General features: G+C 40.0%; 1 protein-coding gene across 1 annotated transcript in view; it reads right to left on the minus strand.

Annotated features, from left to right (window-relative positions):
* The window catches only part of LOC106872527 (RNA exonuclease 4), a 43,111-nt gene that overhangs the window by 11,882 nt on the left and 16,545 nt on the right, over positions 1 to 14,684 (minus strand). The window contains exons 3-4 of the mRNA XM_014919551.2: positions 11,662 to 11,721; positions 4,078 to 4,191 (exon numbers count right to left, since the gene is read on the minus strand). Coding sequence (XP_014775037.1) covers positions 4,078 to 4,191; positions 11,662 to 11,721 — 174 coding nt within the window. The remainder of the gene's footprint in view (positions 1 to 4,077; positions 4,192 to 11,661; positions 11,722 to 14,684) is intronic.

A 14,684-nucleotide genomic window follows, 5' to 3' on the forward strand; every position in this document is an offset into this window, starting at 1 on the left:
AATTTTGTATAATTCTTTCATTCTTTCTTTCTTTCAGCCCCTTCACATTTACTCCATTCTTTCCACTCTTCTTTTGCTCCCCGTCTCTCATATTTCCTGGCCTTCCCTTCATTCTCACCTTCCCGCCTCTTTCCCTTTTCTTTTTTTCTCGTCCCTCCCTAATTCTTTTATCCCTCTGCCTCTACTTCTCTCCTCTCCTTCCATGTGACCGGTGTTCAGCCAAGCCTGACCTTTCTTTCTTGGTTCGACTACAGAGAGATGGTACACAAATCCAAATGTAAACAACAGGACATTAACAACAGGTGTCTTCCGACTAACGGCGAATTACATTAAGCTGGCGTGTGTGGAATTGTGAGAGAAGATAAAACTTATAATCTCTACCATCCGTGCAACATCTATATTTCTTCCCATGACTTTCATTTCTTATGTTCCTGCCACAAGGCTTCACTTCCACACACGCCAGCTTAATTTAATTCAGCCTTAGTCGAAAGACACCTGTCGTTAATGTCCTGTTGTTTGCATATGTATTTGTGTACCATCTCTCTGTTTTTTTCCGTCCTTGCTTTCATATACATTCGCTGCTTTCTTCCATGGAATCTAGTGCTCTTAGCTTAGTTTTTCCTTGGGGCTGGCCAGATTGGAGCAGTCTCAGGTATAACCAGCCGAAAGTGCAAAGATAATCTGGAACTCGACTGACGAAAGAAAACTCCAAATGACCCATCCTTGTTTTTTCATGTCCCTTTTTGTATCATCCAACTCTGGAGGTTTTGTTGTCACCTGTCACATTCTCGTCCTATTTTTTTGTATTCTTATATATATATATTAGTATTCTTGTCCGATGATCACCCTTGATACTTGAAGAAACAAAATTAAAAAATTGAACTATAACCAACTTATTAAATACTTTCTTCATACAGGTATCAAGTTGACTGTCACTTTATACATAGATTAATTGTACAGACACATACATAACTAACTATGTCTGAGTAATATACTTATCATCATCATCATCATTTAACATTCGTTTTCCATGCTGGCATGGGTTGGACAGCTTAACAAGATCTGGGAAGCCAGAGGACTGCATCAAGACCCACCATTTGTTTTGGCATGGTTTTTACAGCTGGATGCCCTTCCCAACATGAACCACTTTATAGAGTGGACTGGGTGGTTTTGTGTGGCACCAGTGAGGTCAGCAAGTAACTTGCAAGAAAAAATCCTTTAGTGTGTATGTGTGTGGGGGTGGGTATGGGAAGAAGTGGCTTTGTGTCAGGTAATGAGAGATTAGAGTGTGACAGAGGGACAGAAACAGGTGTCTTGCTGTAGAGGAGATACATGGTTAACTCAGTCAGAGGGAACAAGAGAGAGAGAGAGAGAGCGGGCAAGAATGAGAGAGAAAGTGTCAATGTGCTCTCAGTGGACAGGGAGGAGAATATAAATGTTAAGGGTGCATGAATAGGGAGTTCGCATGAATGCAATGACAACTGGTGAAGCCTACAGTGGCAACAACATGATAACAATAATAGAGCAGGCAAGAGAGGAAGTACAGGATTGGGCTGCAAGAGGGTGAGATAGGCATAGTGCATGAGAAAGAGGAGATATAGTTTGATTTATTGAGATAGGGTGCATGAAAACTTAATGTTACATGTGGGTGGAATACACAGCACTGCCAGAACTCAGTATTGCTGAGGTGGGCAAGTTTTCTCAAGGACCACATATTGCCAGACATCTCAGTCCATTGTCATCTCCTCCATGAGGCCCAACATCTTGAGATCAGTCCTCACTATTTCGTCCCATGTCTTCCTGCGTTTCCTCATCCACAGGTGCCATCCACTTTAAGTGATCAGCACTTCTTTATACAGCTGCATGCTGCATCTGGTTCCTCTTATGTCAAACTTTCTCTCAATACATTTACACTTTGTCATACATTCACACTGATGTTGCACATCCAACAGAGCATGCTAGCTTCATTCCTCTCTAGCCTACGCATGTCTTCTGCATTCAGAGCCCATGTCTCAATACCATGGCGTATAGCCATTCATACACAAGCATCATACAATCTGCCTTTCACTTTGAAAGAGAGTCTTTTGTTGCCAGCTAAGCTAATAGCTCTCTGAACTTCTTCTATCCTCTTCTTCATACATGTGAGTATCATCATTATCATTTAACATCATGTTCCATGCTAGCATGAGTTGGATGGTTTGACAAGGACACAATGGGCCCAAGGATTACCTCATGCACCAGTGTCAGCTTTGGCATGGTTTCCATGGTTGGATGCCCTTCCTAATGCCAACCACTTTACTGTGTGTATTGGGTACTATTTTCAAGCCCTCAGTTCTAGTGAGGTTCCTAAGCAAGACTACAAACCTCAAGTGGGGAGGGGAAATTTTATGCTATGAGAATAAGGAGAGGAGTAAAGTATGAGAGGAAAGGGCTAGAATAGGTTTCTTGTTGAAAAGGAGCAATATGACTACTCATGTCTTAGAGAAGAGAGGGACAGAAATTGATGATGAGGCGTCAGAGTATAAATGTATATATTATCATTTTACATCTGCTTTTCCATGCTGGCATGGGTTGGATGGTTTGACAGGATCTGAGATTCATTTACGGGGCCAAATGACCATTAAAACAGCAGGCTGGCAGAATTGTTAGCACACTTGACAAAATGTTTAGTGATGTTTCTTCTAGCTCTTTATGTTCTGAGTTCAAATTCTGCTGAAGTTGACTTCACCTTTCATCCTTTTGAAGTCAATACAATAAGTACCAGTTGAGCACTGGGGTTGATATAATCAACTTAACTCCCTCCCATAAAAATTTCAGGCATATGTGCCTATAACAGAAAGAATTATTGTAATTATTATTATTATTACTATCATTATTAAGGTGATGAGCTGGCAGACATTAGCTTGCTGGACAAAATGTATGGTGGCATTCTGTCTGTCTCTGCATTATGAGTTCAAATTCTACCAAGGCCGACTTTCAGGGTTGATAAAATAAGTACCAGTTAAGCAATGAGATTTATATACTCAACATACCACTACCCCAAACTTATTGGCCTTGTGCAATCTGAAACCATTATTATCATTATTATTGTTACTGTTGTAGGTGGTGAGATGGCAGAGCTGTTAGCATGCTAGACAAAATACTTAACAGCATTTCATCTGTCTTTACATTCTGAGTTCAAATCCCACCAAGGTTGACTTTGCCTTTCATCCTTTCAGGGTTGAAAAAATAAGTACCAGCTGAGTACTGGGGTCGATGTAGTTGACTTACCCCTCCACCAAAATTTCAAGCCTTGTGCCTATAGTAGAAAGGATTTGAGATGACCCCCTCAAGCCAAGTAAAATTGTAGTCATGGCAGATACTGGTGTCATGCAAATGGCACCCATTACACTCTTGGAGTTGTTGGCATTAGGAAGGACATCCAGCCATAGAAACCATGCCAAATCAGACTAGAGTCTGGTGCAGCCTTCCAACTTGCCAGCCCTGGTCAAACCGTCCAACCATACCAGTATTGACACTGAACATTAAATGATGATGACGATTATCAAGGTTGGCAAAACCGTTAGCATGTAATCGACTGACACCCATCTGTACAAAAACTGCTGGCCTTGTGTCAAAATTTGAAACCATCATTATTATAATCTAAGATTATAATCTAAAGTGGCAATCTGTTACAATCATTAGAATGCCAGACAAAATGATTAGCAGCATTTGTTCTGTCTCTTTACATTCTAATTTGAAATTCCACTGAGGTTGGCTTTACCATTCATCCTTTCAGAGCCAATAAAATAAAAGTACCAGTCAAGTACATTTTACAGATTGTACTGGGTTCTTTTTCCATGGCACCAGGACTAGGGAGCTCACCTGGCAACTAAACAGCCAAAATAAGCCCTCTCACTGAAATGAGAAATGGGGAGAGAGATTAGGTGAGATGATGAGAGAGGGTAAAGTATTATGAGGGGAGGAGATTTATTGTTGTGCAAAGATGGTGGAGAAGGGAGTGACATAGGGAGTAGTGTTGAGGGGAGTGAGGATGAAAGAGTAGGAAAAAGAAAAAGGGGTTATATATATACTGACTTGCTGGAAGCAGTGGCTTGTATCAGCTTCATCTCAGATTCAACAGGTTCTTCACAAAGGGCTGCAGGTTCAATCAGTGCCTCGTCTACATCATCAAACCAGATATCAGCTTTTCTGAAAGGCAAAACAAAAACATCAATAACAACTGTTTCTAATTTAGGCAGAAGAACAGCAATTTTAAGGGGAAGGGTTTATTGATTACATTGAACCAGAACTAGGCTGGTGTTTTATTTCATTGACAGCTCCTTTGCCAGTGCCATGTAGTAAGGAATCTGTGTCAGCACCATGTAAACGAACACCTGTACCACTGTCATGTAAAAAAAGCATTCGTGCTGGTGTCACATAAAATGGACCCTGTGGCAGTGCCACATAAAGAGCACATCATGTCAGCACCATGTAAAAAGCACCTATGCTGGTACTACATAAAAGAGCATCCATACTGGTGCCACATAAAAAGCACTCATGCTGGCACCATGTAAAAAGCCCTGGTGCTGGTGCCACACGAAAGCACCCAGCACAGTCTGCAAAGTGGTTGGCATTGGCAAGGACATCAAACCATAGAAATCATGTCAAAACAGATAGTTGGGGTAGCTCTCTGGCTTACCAATTCCTGTCAAACCATCCAACCCATGCCAGCAATGGAAAATGGACATTAAATGATAATGATGATGACTCCAGATGGACGAAAAGTAAAGTTGACCGTGACAGGATTTGAACTTAAAGAGCCAGAACAACTGCTACAAAATGCTTTTTTCTTTGGTCTAGTGATTAAAGCACTAAACAATGCAAAAAACCCCACCCCACCCCACTCCGCCTCCCTAAATTCTATTTCTGAAACCAGATCACTGTTACCTTTCTCTGCTGCTCTATTGACCCAAATACCTGGGAGACAATTACCAAGGATTGCCCAAAGTGATGACATGTCATCATCAAGGGAACGGACCAAAGAGAAAATAACAGTTGGCAAGAGGCAGGGATCAGACACAAAGAATGACTCGCACTTCCTCGTCCCCTGCGATAAATTCCCCTGGCTCTTCTATAGCAATAGAAAATGTGGCCAGGATCCTTACTGAAAGGGGGCTGAGAATGCTGGATCCACAGGACTGACACAGAAAACAACGCAGAATGTACCAAGGACTATGAGATCAGAACAACAGACACCAGACTTCCGATGTATCTGTGGTCGGAAATTCGACTCTGAAGAGGGAATGAAGATCCATCCAACAAAAATGAAATGTGCCACCAAAACAGTAACTCAGAAGTAGCAGACTGCGAATGCAGATAAGACATTCGGAGACCAAAACCAGGTCAGAAAACAGTGCTGAGGACGATACCCAAGCAGATGAGTCTACAGTGGGAGTGCAATCCCAAGAGGCACAAGTAAGGCATCCAAGAATCAAATTCTCTCCAATGAGCAGTGAAGGGACAGGAGAGCCTTGAAGGGACAGGAGAGCCTTGAAGGGACAGGAGAGCCTTGAAGGGACAGGAGAGCCTTGAAGGGACAGGAGAGCCTTGAAGTATGACAAGCAGCCAGGCTTGTGGTGAAATAAGGGACAGTATTTGCAGAGAGCAAACAACTAACCAGAAAGAATAGGAGATGGAATCCATAAGATAGAGAAAGAAGTGCCTGAAAAAACAACTGCAGACCTCGTCCTGAGAAGGAAGATCTGTTGAAGATTCGGAAAGACCTCAGAGAAAAGCACAGATCCCTCAGCAGAGCAGAATACCTGAGGAAAAAAAGACTTAAACAGAAAAAATAGAACAAGACCAGGTGAGCCATTCAAATATGCTAAAAGCCTCTTTGATCAATTACAGTCAGGTGTACTAAATATTGAGAAGTTCACCTCAGGAAGATGTATTCCAGCCCTAAACAACTACAACCACTTGACCATAATACAAACTTGGTGTGGCCAAATCGCCCTGGGGTGGAATTCAACAATAAGTCTCCAACACATGCTGAAGTCAGGAAAGTTGTCAATAAAGAAAAGAACAAGTCAACTCCAGGACCAAATGGCAAACCATATCTCTTGTATAAGAAATGCCTCAATGGTCTGAAATAGTTGCATGAAAGGCTTGCACTGGTTTGGAAGAATAAGATGGTCCCGGGTCAATGGATGAAGGTAGATGGAGTGTACTTATCAAAAGAATAAGACTCAAAAGGAATCAACCAGTTCCAACCAATTTCACTCAATGTCGAAGGGAAGATATTTTTCTCAATAATGGCTCTCAAACTGATCGATTATCTACTTCATAATAGCTAAGTAGACACATCTGTTCAGAAGGGTGGTGTGCCAGGCTGGATGCCTTGAACATGGGAGCATGATCTAGGAAGCTATTCAGAAGACAAGAGAGAATAAGACTGACCTTGATGTAGTCTGGTTAGATGTAGCAAATGCATGTAGCTCTGTTCCTCATCAGATGACACTCCAGATACATCATGTACCAGTAGAAATATACAAAATGCTTTATTCCTACTTCTCGGGGTTTCAGATGCAGTTCAGCATCAACAGATACACAACTGTCTGAGTTAGATTGGAGGTTGGAATTGCGATGGGCTGTGCAGTGTCACCAATACTCTTTGTGATGGTGATGCAGATACCTCTCAGGGTAGTAGAAAGCAAAGCAAGTGCAGCAGACCTTGGCAATGGATGTAAGATGCCACCCTTGAAAGCCTGCATGGACAACACTATTATTCTTGCATCAAAGGTGCCAGAAACCCAGAATCTGCTCAACCAACTGGATGAGTTGATAGTCTGGTGCAGAATGGCTTTCAAACACAAAAAATCTAGGAGCCTTTCCTTAAGAAGAGGGAAAATAAAGGAAAGCAGCCAAAAGATTCCCACTGTATCAGAGTAGCCAGTGAAAAGTCTTAGAAAGTGGTAATGACAAGACTTTGAAAGATGTCTATCAAACGAAGAAAACAGCCAAGACTGTAGTGGAGTGTCTACTCAAGATCAACAAGCATCCTCTGCCCAGCAAATGCAAGGTCCAGTGTCTTCAGCATATGCTGATACTAATGTTGCTATGGCCCCTCCTAATGTACAAAATTGCAACTTCAGCAGTGAAAGCAATGGAAGCAAAAACAGGTACACCAGAAAGTGGCTTGGTGTACCCATGGAGTCTGACTGATGTTGCTCTCAAATGCGAGAGGGCAAAACTGAGACTGCCTTTCAAATCTTTAGTCCAAGAGTACAAGGCGGAGAAAACAAGACGCAACTAAAGCTAAAAAACTCCAAAGATGGCATGGTTAGATCAGTGCAGCCAAGACAGGTCGGAAGAGGGAAGCCATAGGTGCAATTGGTGATGCTGAGAAGAATCTGAAGACCCAAGAAATGATGAAGGTTACACAGACAGGAAGGTAAGGACTGGGCAATACCAATGTGCAGGCAAAGTCCAAAGGGAGGTTAGGACTGAAGAGGAAAGAAACAGATATGTGAAAGCCATCCAACAATCTCAGTAAGGGCAATGGACAACCTGGAATGCAGCAATGCAGAAATCTCTCACATGGAATGACATGTGGCACATGGCACCACTCAGACTGAGTTTCATAATAAAAGCAACTTATGACCAGCTTCCTTCAAACACCAACTTTGTAACGTGGGGCATGGAAGACATGTCAATATGTCCCCTGTGCAAAGACAAATCCCAGTCAATGGATCATGTCCTGAGTTCCTGCAAGGCTGCTCTCACAGATGGCAGATACACATGGAAGCAGAAGAATACTGGAAGAATTGACCACTTCAATGTGGGACCAAATGTAGTGGGATACAACCAAATCAAAAGTGGCCTTCGTAACCAAAGAAAGAAAGGAGTGGGTTGGCACAAAGAAGATAACAGGATATGAATTTGAACCAGAGAAAATCTAGTTGGATGCAAGGATTCTTGGGAAATTGCTGCAGACATCAGTGAGAAGCACAAGAACTACCCAAGGTGATTCTCACTGAATTGTCATATGAGAACTGCATAAAAGAGCAGCACATTTTTGAGATAAGCAAATATGGTGAGCTGGCAAAGCAGCTAAGGAGTGAAGGTTACCATTGTCCTGTGAAGCCAGTTGAAGTTGGATCACAAGAATTAGTGGCTGCATCAACCTGTTGGCTACTTGGGTAGTTGAGTATTAAAGGCCATAGAAGAACTGTCACAATTAAAAACTTGTCTGATGTTGCTGAAAAGAGCTGAATGTGGATATGGGTGAAAAGGAATGATCAATGGACCTGGTGATGAATTCCATTGGTTATTTACAGGAATAGAAGGAAGAAGAGAACTGGATCTTTCGTCAGCCAGAGTGGCCTGGTGGACTGAAACACAGACCTGGGAACAAAAGAACAACCCAGGTGCAAATCTAGCTGCAGACAAGATTTTGGAAAGTAGTAGGAGGACACCTACGAGTCATGACCTGGGTGGGCCCAGCTCCCATAGAGTGTCAAGAATAAGGGCCAAAACACTTGTCAGATGGGAGTTCTTCCTTTAAAAATCTCTCCTGCTGTGCACTTGCCTTGTGGTGAGTTTCTGTTATTTATCACCCTTGGCCTGAACAGCCACCTCAGGTTGTGGTACCCTTCACACCCATCAGGATGAAGAGGCATAATCACTCACTACAGATCTGCTACTCAGACATGAGTTAATGAGTAATTCTGCTAATTTAAAACCCTAAAAATAATTTCTAATTTAAGGTATGGGACCAATACATAACCAGTATTTTATTTTATCAACTCCAAAAGGAAGAGAGGTGAAGTTAACTTCCACAGTATATGAATTCAGAACTTGAAGTGCTGAAAGAAATACTACAATGCATTTTCTCTAAGACTAAAAATCAATCCATAGCCTTGTTCATGTGATACAATGATTGTGAAGAAAGCAGACAAAAAGCTGAAAAACTACCCCTTAAAATTTCAGATTGCAAGGATTTGGAAGATGAAGTCTGTAAAAATTGTACCTGTGATAATTGGTGCATTTGGGACTATCATCAGCATCATCATTTAAAGCCCGTTTTCCAAGCTGGCATGGGTTGAACAGTTTGACAGGAGCTGAAATGGCCAGGATCCACACCAGGCTCCAGTCTGTTTTGGTTTGGTTTCTAGAGCTGGATACCCTTCCTAACACCCAACCACTTCACAGAGTGTACTGGGTGCTTTTTACGCGACACCATCACAGGTGCTTTTTTTTACACAAGATGAGTGCTTTTTATGTGGAACCAACACTCACAAGGTCACAAGACAAGGATCTCTCAGCTGAGAGTGATAAAATAGACAAATGGCTAAAGGGGATTGAAATGGAACGTCCTGGTTTGCCAGGAAGATCATCAGAAGGGTTTTGATGGCTAAGTGATATCATGTGGACACCTATGGGTTGCAGGGAGTAACCCCACAACCCACATAAATTCTACCAGTCAAGTTGAAAGGTAATAATAATAACAATGATTTCTTTTATTTGACACCAGGGCGAAGGAGGAGGAGGACAATACAAAGACAGACATAAAGCATGGGGGGGGTTTACATATAATAAAATGAGAGAAAAAAAATGGAAGTATACACGATATACAATAAAACAAAGGGAAGTAATAATAGTAATAACGAGCACTCAACTACTCCATGAGCAGAAAAATAATGGAGTAACTCATCACAGGTTTATAGAAGTCTGGATATCATTGTAACAATTCTCACAAACTATTCTATAAATCCCTCTATTACAAACATGACTGACATGTACGTATCCCATAGGTTTCTGATATAAATATAAATATATAAATATATATATATATATATATATAGGTCTAGACATTATGATGGAAATATAGCAATAGGAACCAATGCACCAGTCCTCCTTTCCAAATGCAACTAATGCGTATGTACCAGCGATCAAGAGTCTGAAGACAGGGAAAGCCCTCAGCCCATCAGGAATCACTGCAGAGATGCTCAAAATATCTGGCAGTGTCGGCTACAGCCTAGTCACCCGTATAGTTAATCAGGTGATACACGAAGGAGTCACACCCAATGACTGGTGTAGCAGCACCATAGTCAACTGCTACAAAGGTAAAGGTGACGCCCTAGACACAAACAATTACAGAGGTATAAAGTTGCTGGACCAGGTAATGAAGGTCACGGAGAGGGTCACAGCCCAACAAATTAGGGAGAGTCAGCCAGCTCACTGCCTTAGCAGCAGCAGTCACAATAATAACAATAATGAAGAGATGACAAAAGGATTGAATGTGGTAGAAGACAATACAGTTTGGGGGTTACATAAAATAAAAACCATAAGGAAGAGAAATAAAAAGAAGAAATTCCAAATAACAATTTCAAAGAGATTTCCAATCATAAACCTGCAGCTCAATGCATTGTTTCAGCAAATCATCCATCAGAGTGGAATAGGCTTGTAAATAGTTCTTTTCACTAGTAAACCAAGAATAAATATTTCTGGAGAACTAATCCCAGTTGATATTTACAGAAAATCTTCTGGAGTATAACTTCTATCTTTTACTTATTTCAGTTATTTGACTGTAGCCATGCCGGGGCTTTTAGCTGAACCCATGAAGGGTTTTTAGCTGAACAAATTGACCCCAGGATTAATTTTTAAGCCTAGTACTTATTCTATTGGTCTCTTTTGCCAAATCTCTAAGTTATGGGGATGTAAACACACCAACACCAGTTGTCAAGTGGTGGTGATGGTGGGACACACACACACACAATGGATTTCTTTTAGTTTCCGCCTACCAAATCCACTCACAAAGCTTTGGTCAGCCCAAGGCTATAGCAGAAGACATTTGCCCAAGGTGCTACACACATATACTCATGTGGTCGCAAAGCAAACTTCTTACCGCACAGTCTCACCTGAATCTTTTTAGGGTTAGAAATTAAATGATTTGGCAAACAAAAGCTTAGAAGAAAGCAAGAAAAACAGAAGAAACCAGAACATTTTTAGGCATAATACAAACATCTACAATGAAACATGTTCTGTATATTTCCTAAAATTCAAATAATGTAGTTTGACTCATGGAAATGTGAAACTCCTTAACCCTTTTGATACCTATCCGTCTGAAGCCACCCCCGGTTCTATGGTACAAATCCCTAGTTTTAAGGTAAGTTAAAACCTTCCACCAAAATTTCAAATTAATTTATGTCCCAAACACTGGTTTAATAACGATAGCTATTTGAGTAAATTTTTCATTATCTTTAAAATTAATTGAAATAAAGTTGGTATATTTCAACAGGGTAACAAAAGGGCTAAAAAAACATCACCGTCAGGAGTCGCTGGTGCCCCCTTAGGTATATTAAGATTATAATGCGATGAGCTTCTGGTGGCTCCCATGGAATATAAAAGATATAGTATGGCAAGTCACTAGTGACTCCCATGGAATATTGAGAATATGGCATGGTGAGTCACTGACAACTCCCATGATATGTTAAAAACAGAATGGTGAGTCACTGGTGACTATCATGGTATGTTAAGAATATAGGGTAGCAAGTTACTGGCAACTTCCATGGCATATTAAGAATATAGCATGGTTCACTGGTGACTCCCATGGTAGGCAAAATATGGAACATGCTTAATTGCTAAAAACAGCAGCACAACTGCTGGAAGACTTACTTGATGATGGATGTCTCTTGCATCTTCTCTTCTTTCTTCTTGACATTACTCTTCTGTACACTGGAAGAATTATAATTAAACTTCATTGCAATTAACTGTTATCAACAAACTGCATTGTGAAAATATTTTAATGTTCAACCTTTATGTTTATGTATTTATTTTGCAAGATTCTTGATTTGAAGCTGTCTTGAAACATTTATTGTTATACATGAGGATGGTCATCTTTTGCCAATTCAGCACACACACTATTTATTTGATCTTCACTTTAGTTTTATTATTATTATCTTTAGTTTCTTTGTGAAAGCTCTTTCATCACACATCCTGTGACCTCTTCAGTGACTCTTTATCCCACATGTCTCGGAGACACATGGGACAAAGAGTCACTGAAGAGGTCACAGGAGGTGTGATGTTATGACGTGGGTATACATGTCTGGCGTAAAATGACATTACACAAATAAATAGTTGGTTATGGTTATCTAAAAATAACCTATCATAGAAATATATGTTAGCACAGAATGCACTTCGTACTACTCAAACGTAGGTATGATATTCGGTATTCACTGTTCAACTACTGACTATTAAACCAACACATGTCAAACTAACACCGTCAACTATCCCCTTGACAGTTCGTTCAGTTCTTATTTATTGTAATTGGTTAGTCCACCTTCAGTCACGTGGGGGTGTTCAGGATTCTTTCATAACATTTCCCCTTTTATTAGAATTTAACTCCGCCTTGAGCTCAATATCTTTTGCACTTAGGATCTATTTCAAGTACTTCTTTTCGTTTTCTTTTTCTCATACTTGAACATGTAGTTTCCACAATTTGTTTAGGTGTTGGTACATCAAACATATCATAGAAGACTTCCATTGGAATTCCATTTCTTGCAATAAATTTAAAGCAAAATTTTAGGTAAAAGAAAATTCATTACCAGTTTTCAAACCCAAATATAATGTACTGTTTGTAGCACTGGAACAAGTGAATAAGGAATTAGACAGACTGGAAAAAATGGGAGTGATTGAAAAGATCTACTATTCAGATTGGGCATCTCCAACAGTCTATGTAAAAATGAAGAACAATAAAATTTGTGTATGTGCAGATTTCTCGAGGGGACTAAACAAATGTTTAAAACAGTATAACTACCCATTACATAGCCCAGAGGAAACCTTATTGATATTAGAAAATTGTTCTGATGCTTACTTACAAATACAAGTGGAAGACAAATGTACTAAGCTGCTAACAGTAAATAGCCATAAATTTGTTTTAACTTGGGAAGGTTTATATTTTTATTAATTGGTATTTTTATGTTTCAGGTTCTATTTGTGACTAATCATGCCACATACAGAAGAAGCCTTAGAATTGTCCAAATTTCAAAGAGGACATATTGTGGGTCAATCGGAAAGTGGACTAAGAGTAAAATCACAGAAAACCTTGGGATCTCTCTTTCTACAGTTAATAGAGTGCTTGTGCAATTCACTAGGGAGAGGAAGGAATCAACATTACCTCATTCAGGCCAACCAGGGCCCTCTGACAGGACCCTTCGCTTTGTTAAGAGAAGTGTAGAGGATAATCCTTGTTGCGAGGTCTTTGACATAGCAGAACAAGTTGATGTCAGTCCCAGAGCAGTTATCAGGTATCGCCACAAACTTGGTTAATATGGTAAAGCAGCAAGAAGGAAGCCACTTCTTCGACCAGTCAAAACCAAGCAAAGAAAAGATTGGGCCAGTGAGATGGTGGAGAGACCACTAGCATTTTGGGACACTGATGAGTCCAGATTTGCCATATTTTCTGACAGTGGTCAAGTGTAGGTCTGGAAACTCTGTGATCAAGAATTTGATGTGAAATGATTGCAGCCAACAATGAAACACAGCAGCTATTCTGTGATGGTCTGGGAAGCAATGGTCGATCAGAGCTGGTGAACTGTGAGGGAAACATAAACTCAAATAAATATGGTCCATATTGCAGAAAGGACTCCTTCCAATCTTATCCAGTGGTGAAATGTTTAAAGAAGACTCTTTCTTTATAGAAGATGGGGCTCCTTGTCACACAGCTAAAAAGACCCATGGTTGGTTGGATGAGAATGGCTTTAAAAAGCTTCCATGGCCAAGCTAGTCACCAGGTATGAACCCTATTGAACACCTCTGGGACATAATGGATGGGACACCTTTTAAAAAGAACAACAAAGCATCCTCAAAGCCAAATCTTTTCAAATTATTGCATGAAACTTGGCAAGAATTTCCTCAAAAGACTATTTGTCATCTGATCAGTAGCATGCCTAATAGGGGCCTTGCATTGAAAAATGCAAAGGACATGTCTACTGAATATTAGATATTTATATTATCTATATATATATATAAATGAGAATGTGTGTCTGTGTGTGTGTGTGTGTGTGTGTGTGTGTGAATCCCTAAAACTCGAGAACTACGCAACCAATTTCATTCAAATTTTACAGATGCCTTACTTAGGGTTCCAGTTGTGTTTTAGTCAAAAAAATTTTTTAACTTCTTGCAGAGTTCGAGCCCATGGCAACATAATATCTCCTCCACTATTTAAGTATTACGTGTCAAAAGTGAAACAAAAACACTCATGTCAAATACTTTCACTTTAAAAACACTCATGTCAAATACTTTCACTTTAAAAATGAAACTATTTCACTAACTGAAACAATCACATTTCGATACTGCAATTACAGATACTTTCAGAAAGAGAGAAAGAGAGATGTATATGTATACATATAGATGTATATGTATACATATAGATGTATATGTACACGTTATTCCACTAACTGAAACAATCACATTTCGATACTGTAATGATAGATACTTTCAGAGAGAGAGAAAGAGATAAAGAGTGAAAGATAAAGAGTGAAAGAGAGAGAGAGAGAGAGAGAGAGATGTATATGTATACATATAGATGTATATGTACACGTATATGTATAGATATATATCTATATGCATACATGTATATGTATACATATGTGTAGATGTATATATATATATATAGATGTACATGTAATATGTACACA

The sequence above is a fragment of the Octopus bimaculoides genome, chromosome 29 (assembly GCF_001194135.2).
Source record: "Octopus bimaculoides isolate UCB-OBI-ISO-001 chromosome 29, ASM119413v2, whole genome shotgun sequence".
NCBI classification, from domain to species: Eukaryota; Metazoa; Mollusca; class Cephalopoda; order Octopoda; family Octopodidae; genus Octopus; species Octopus bimaculoides.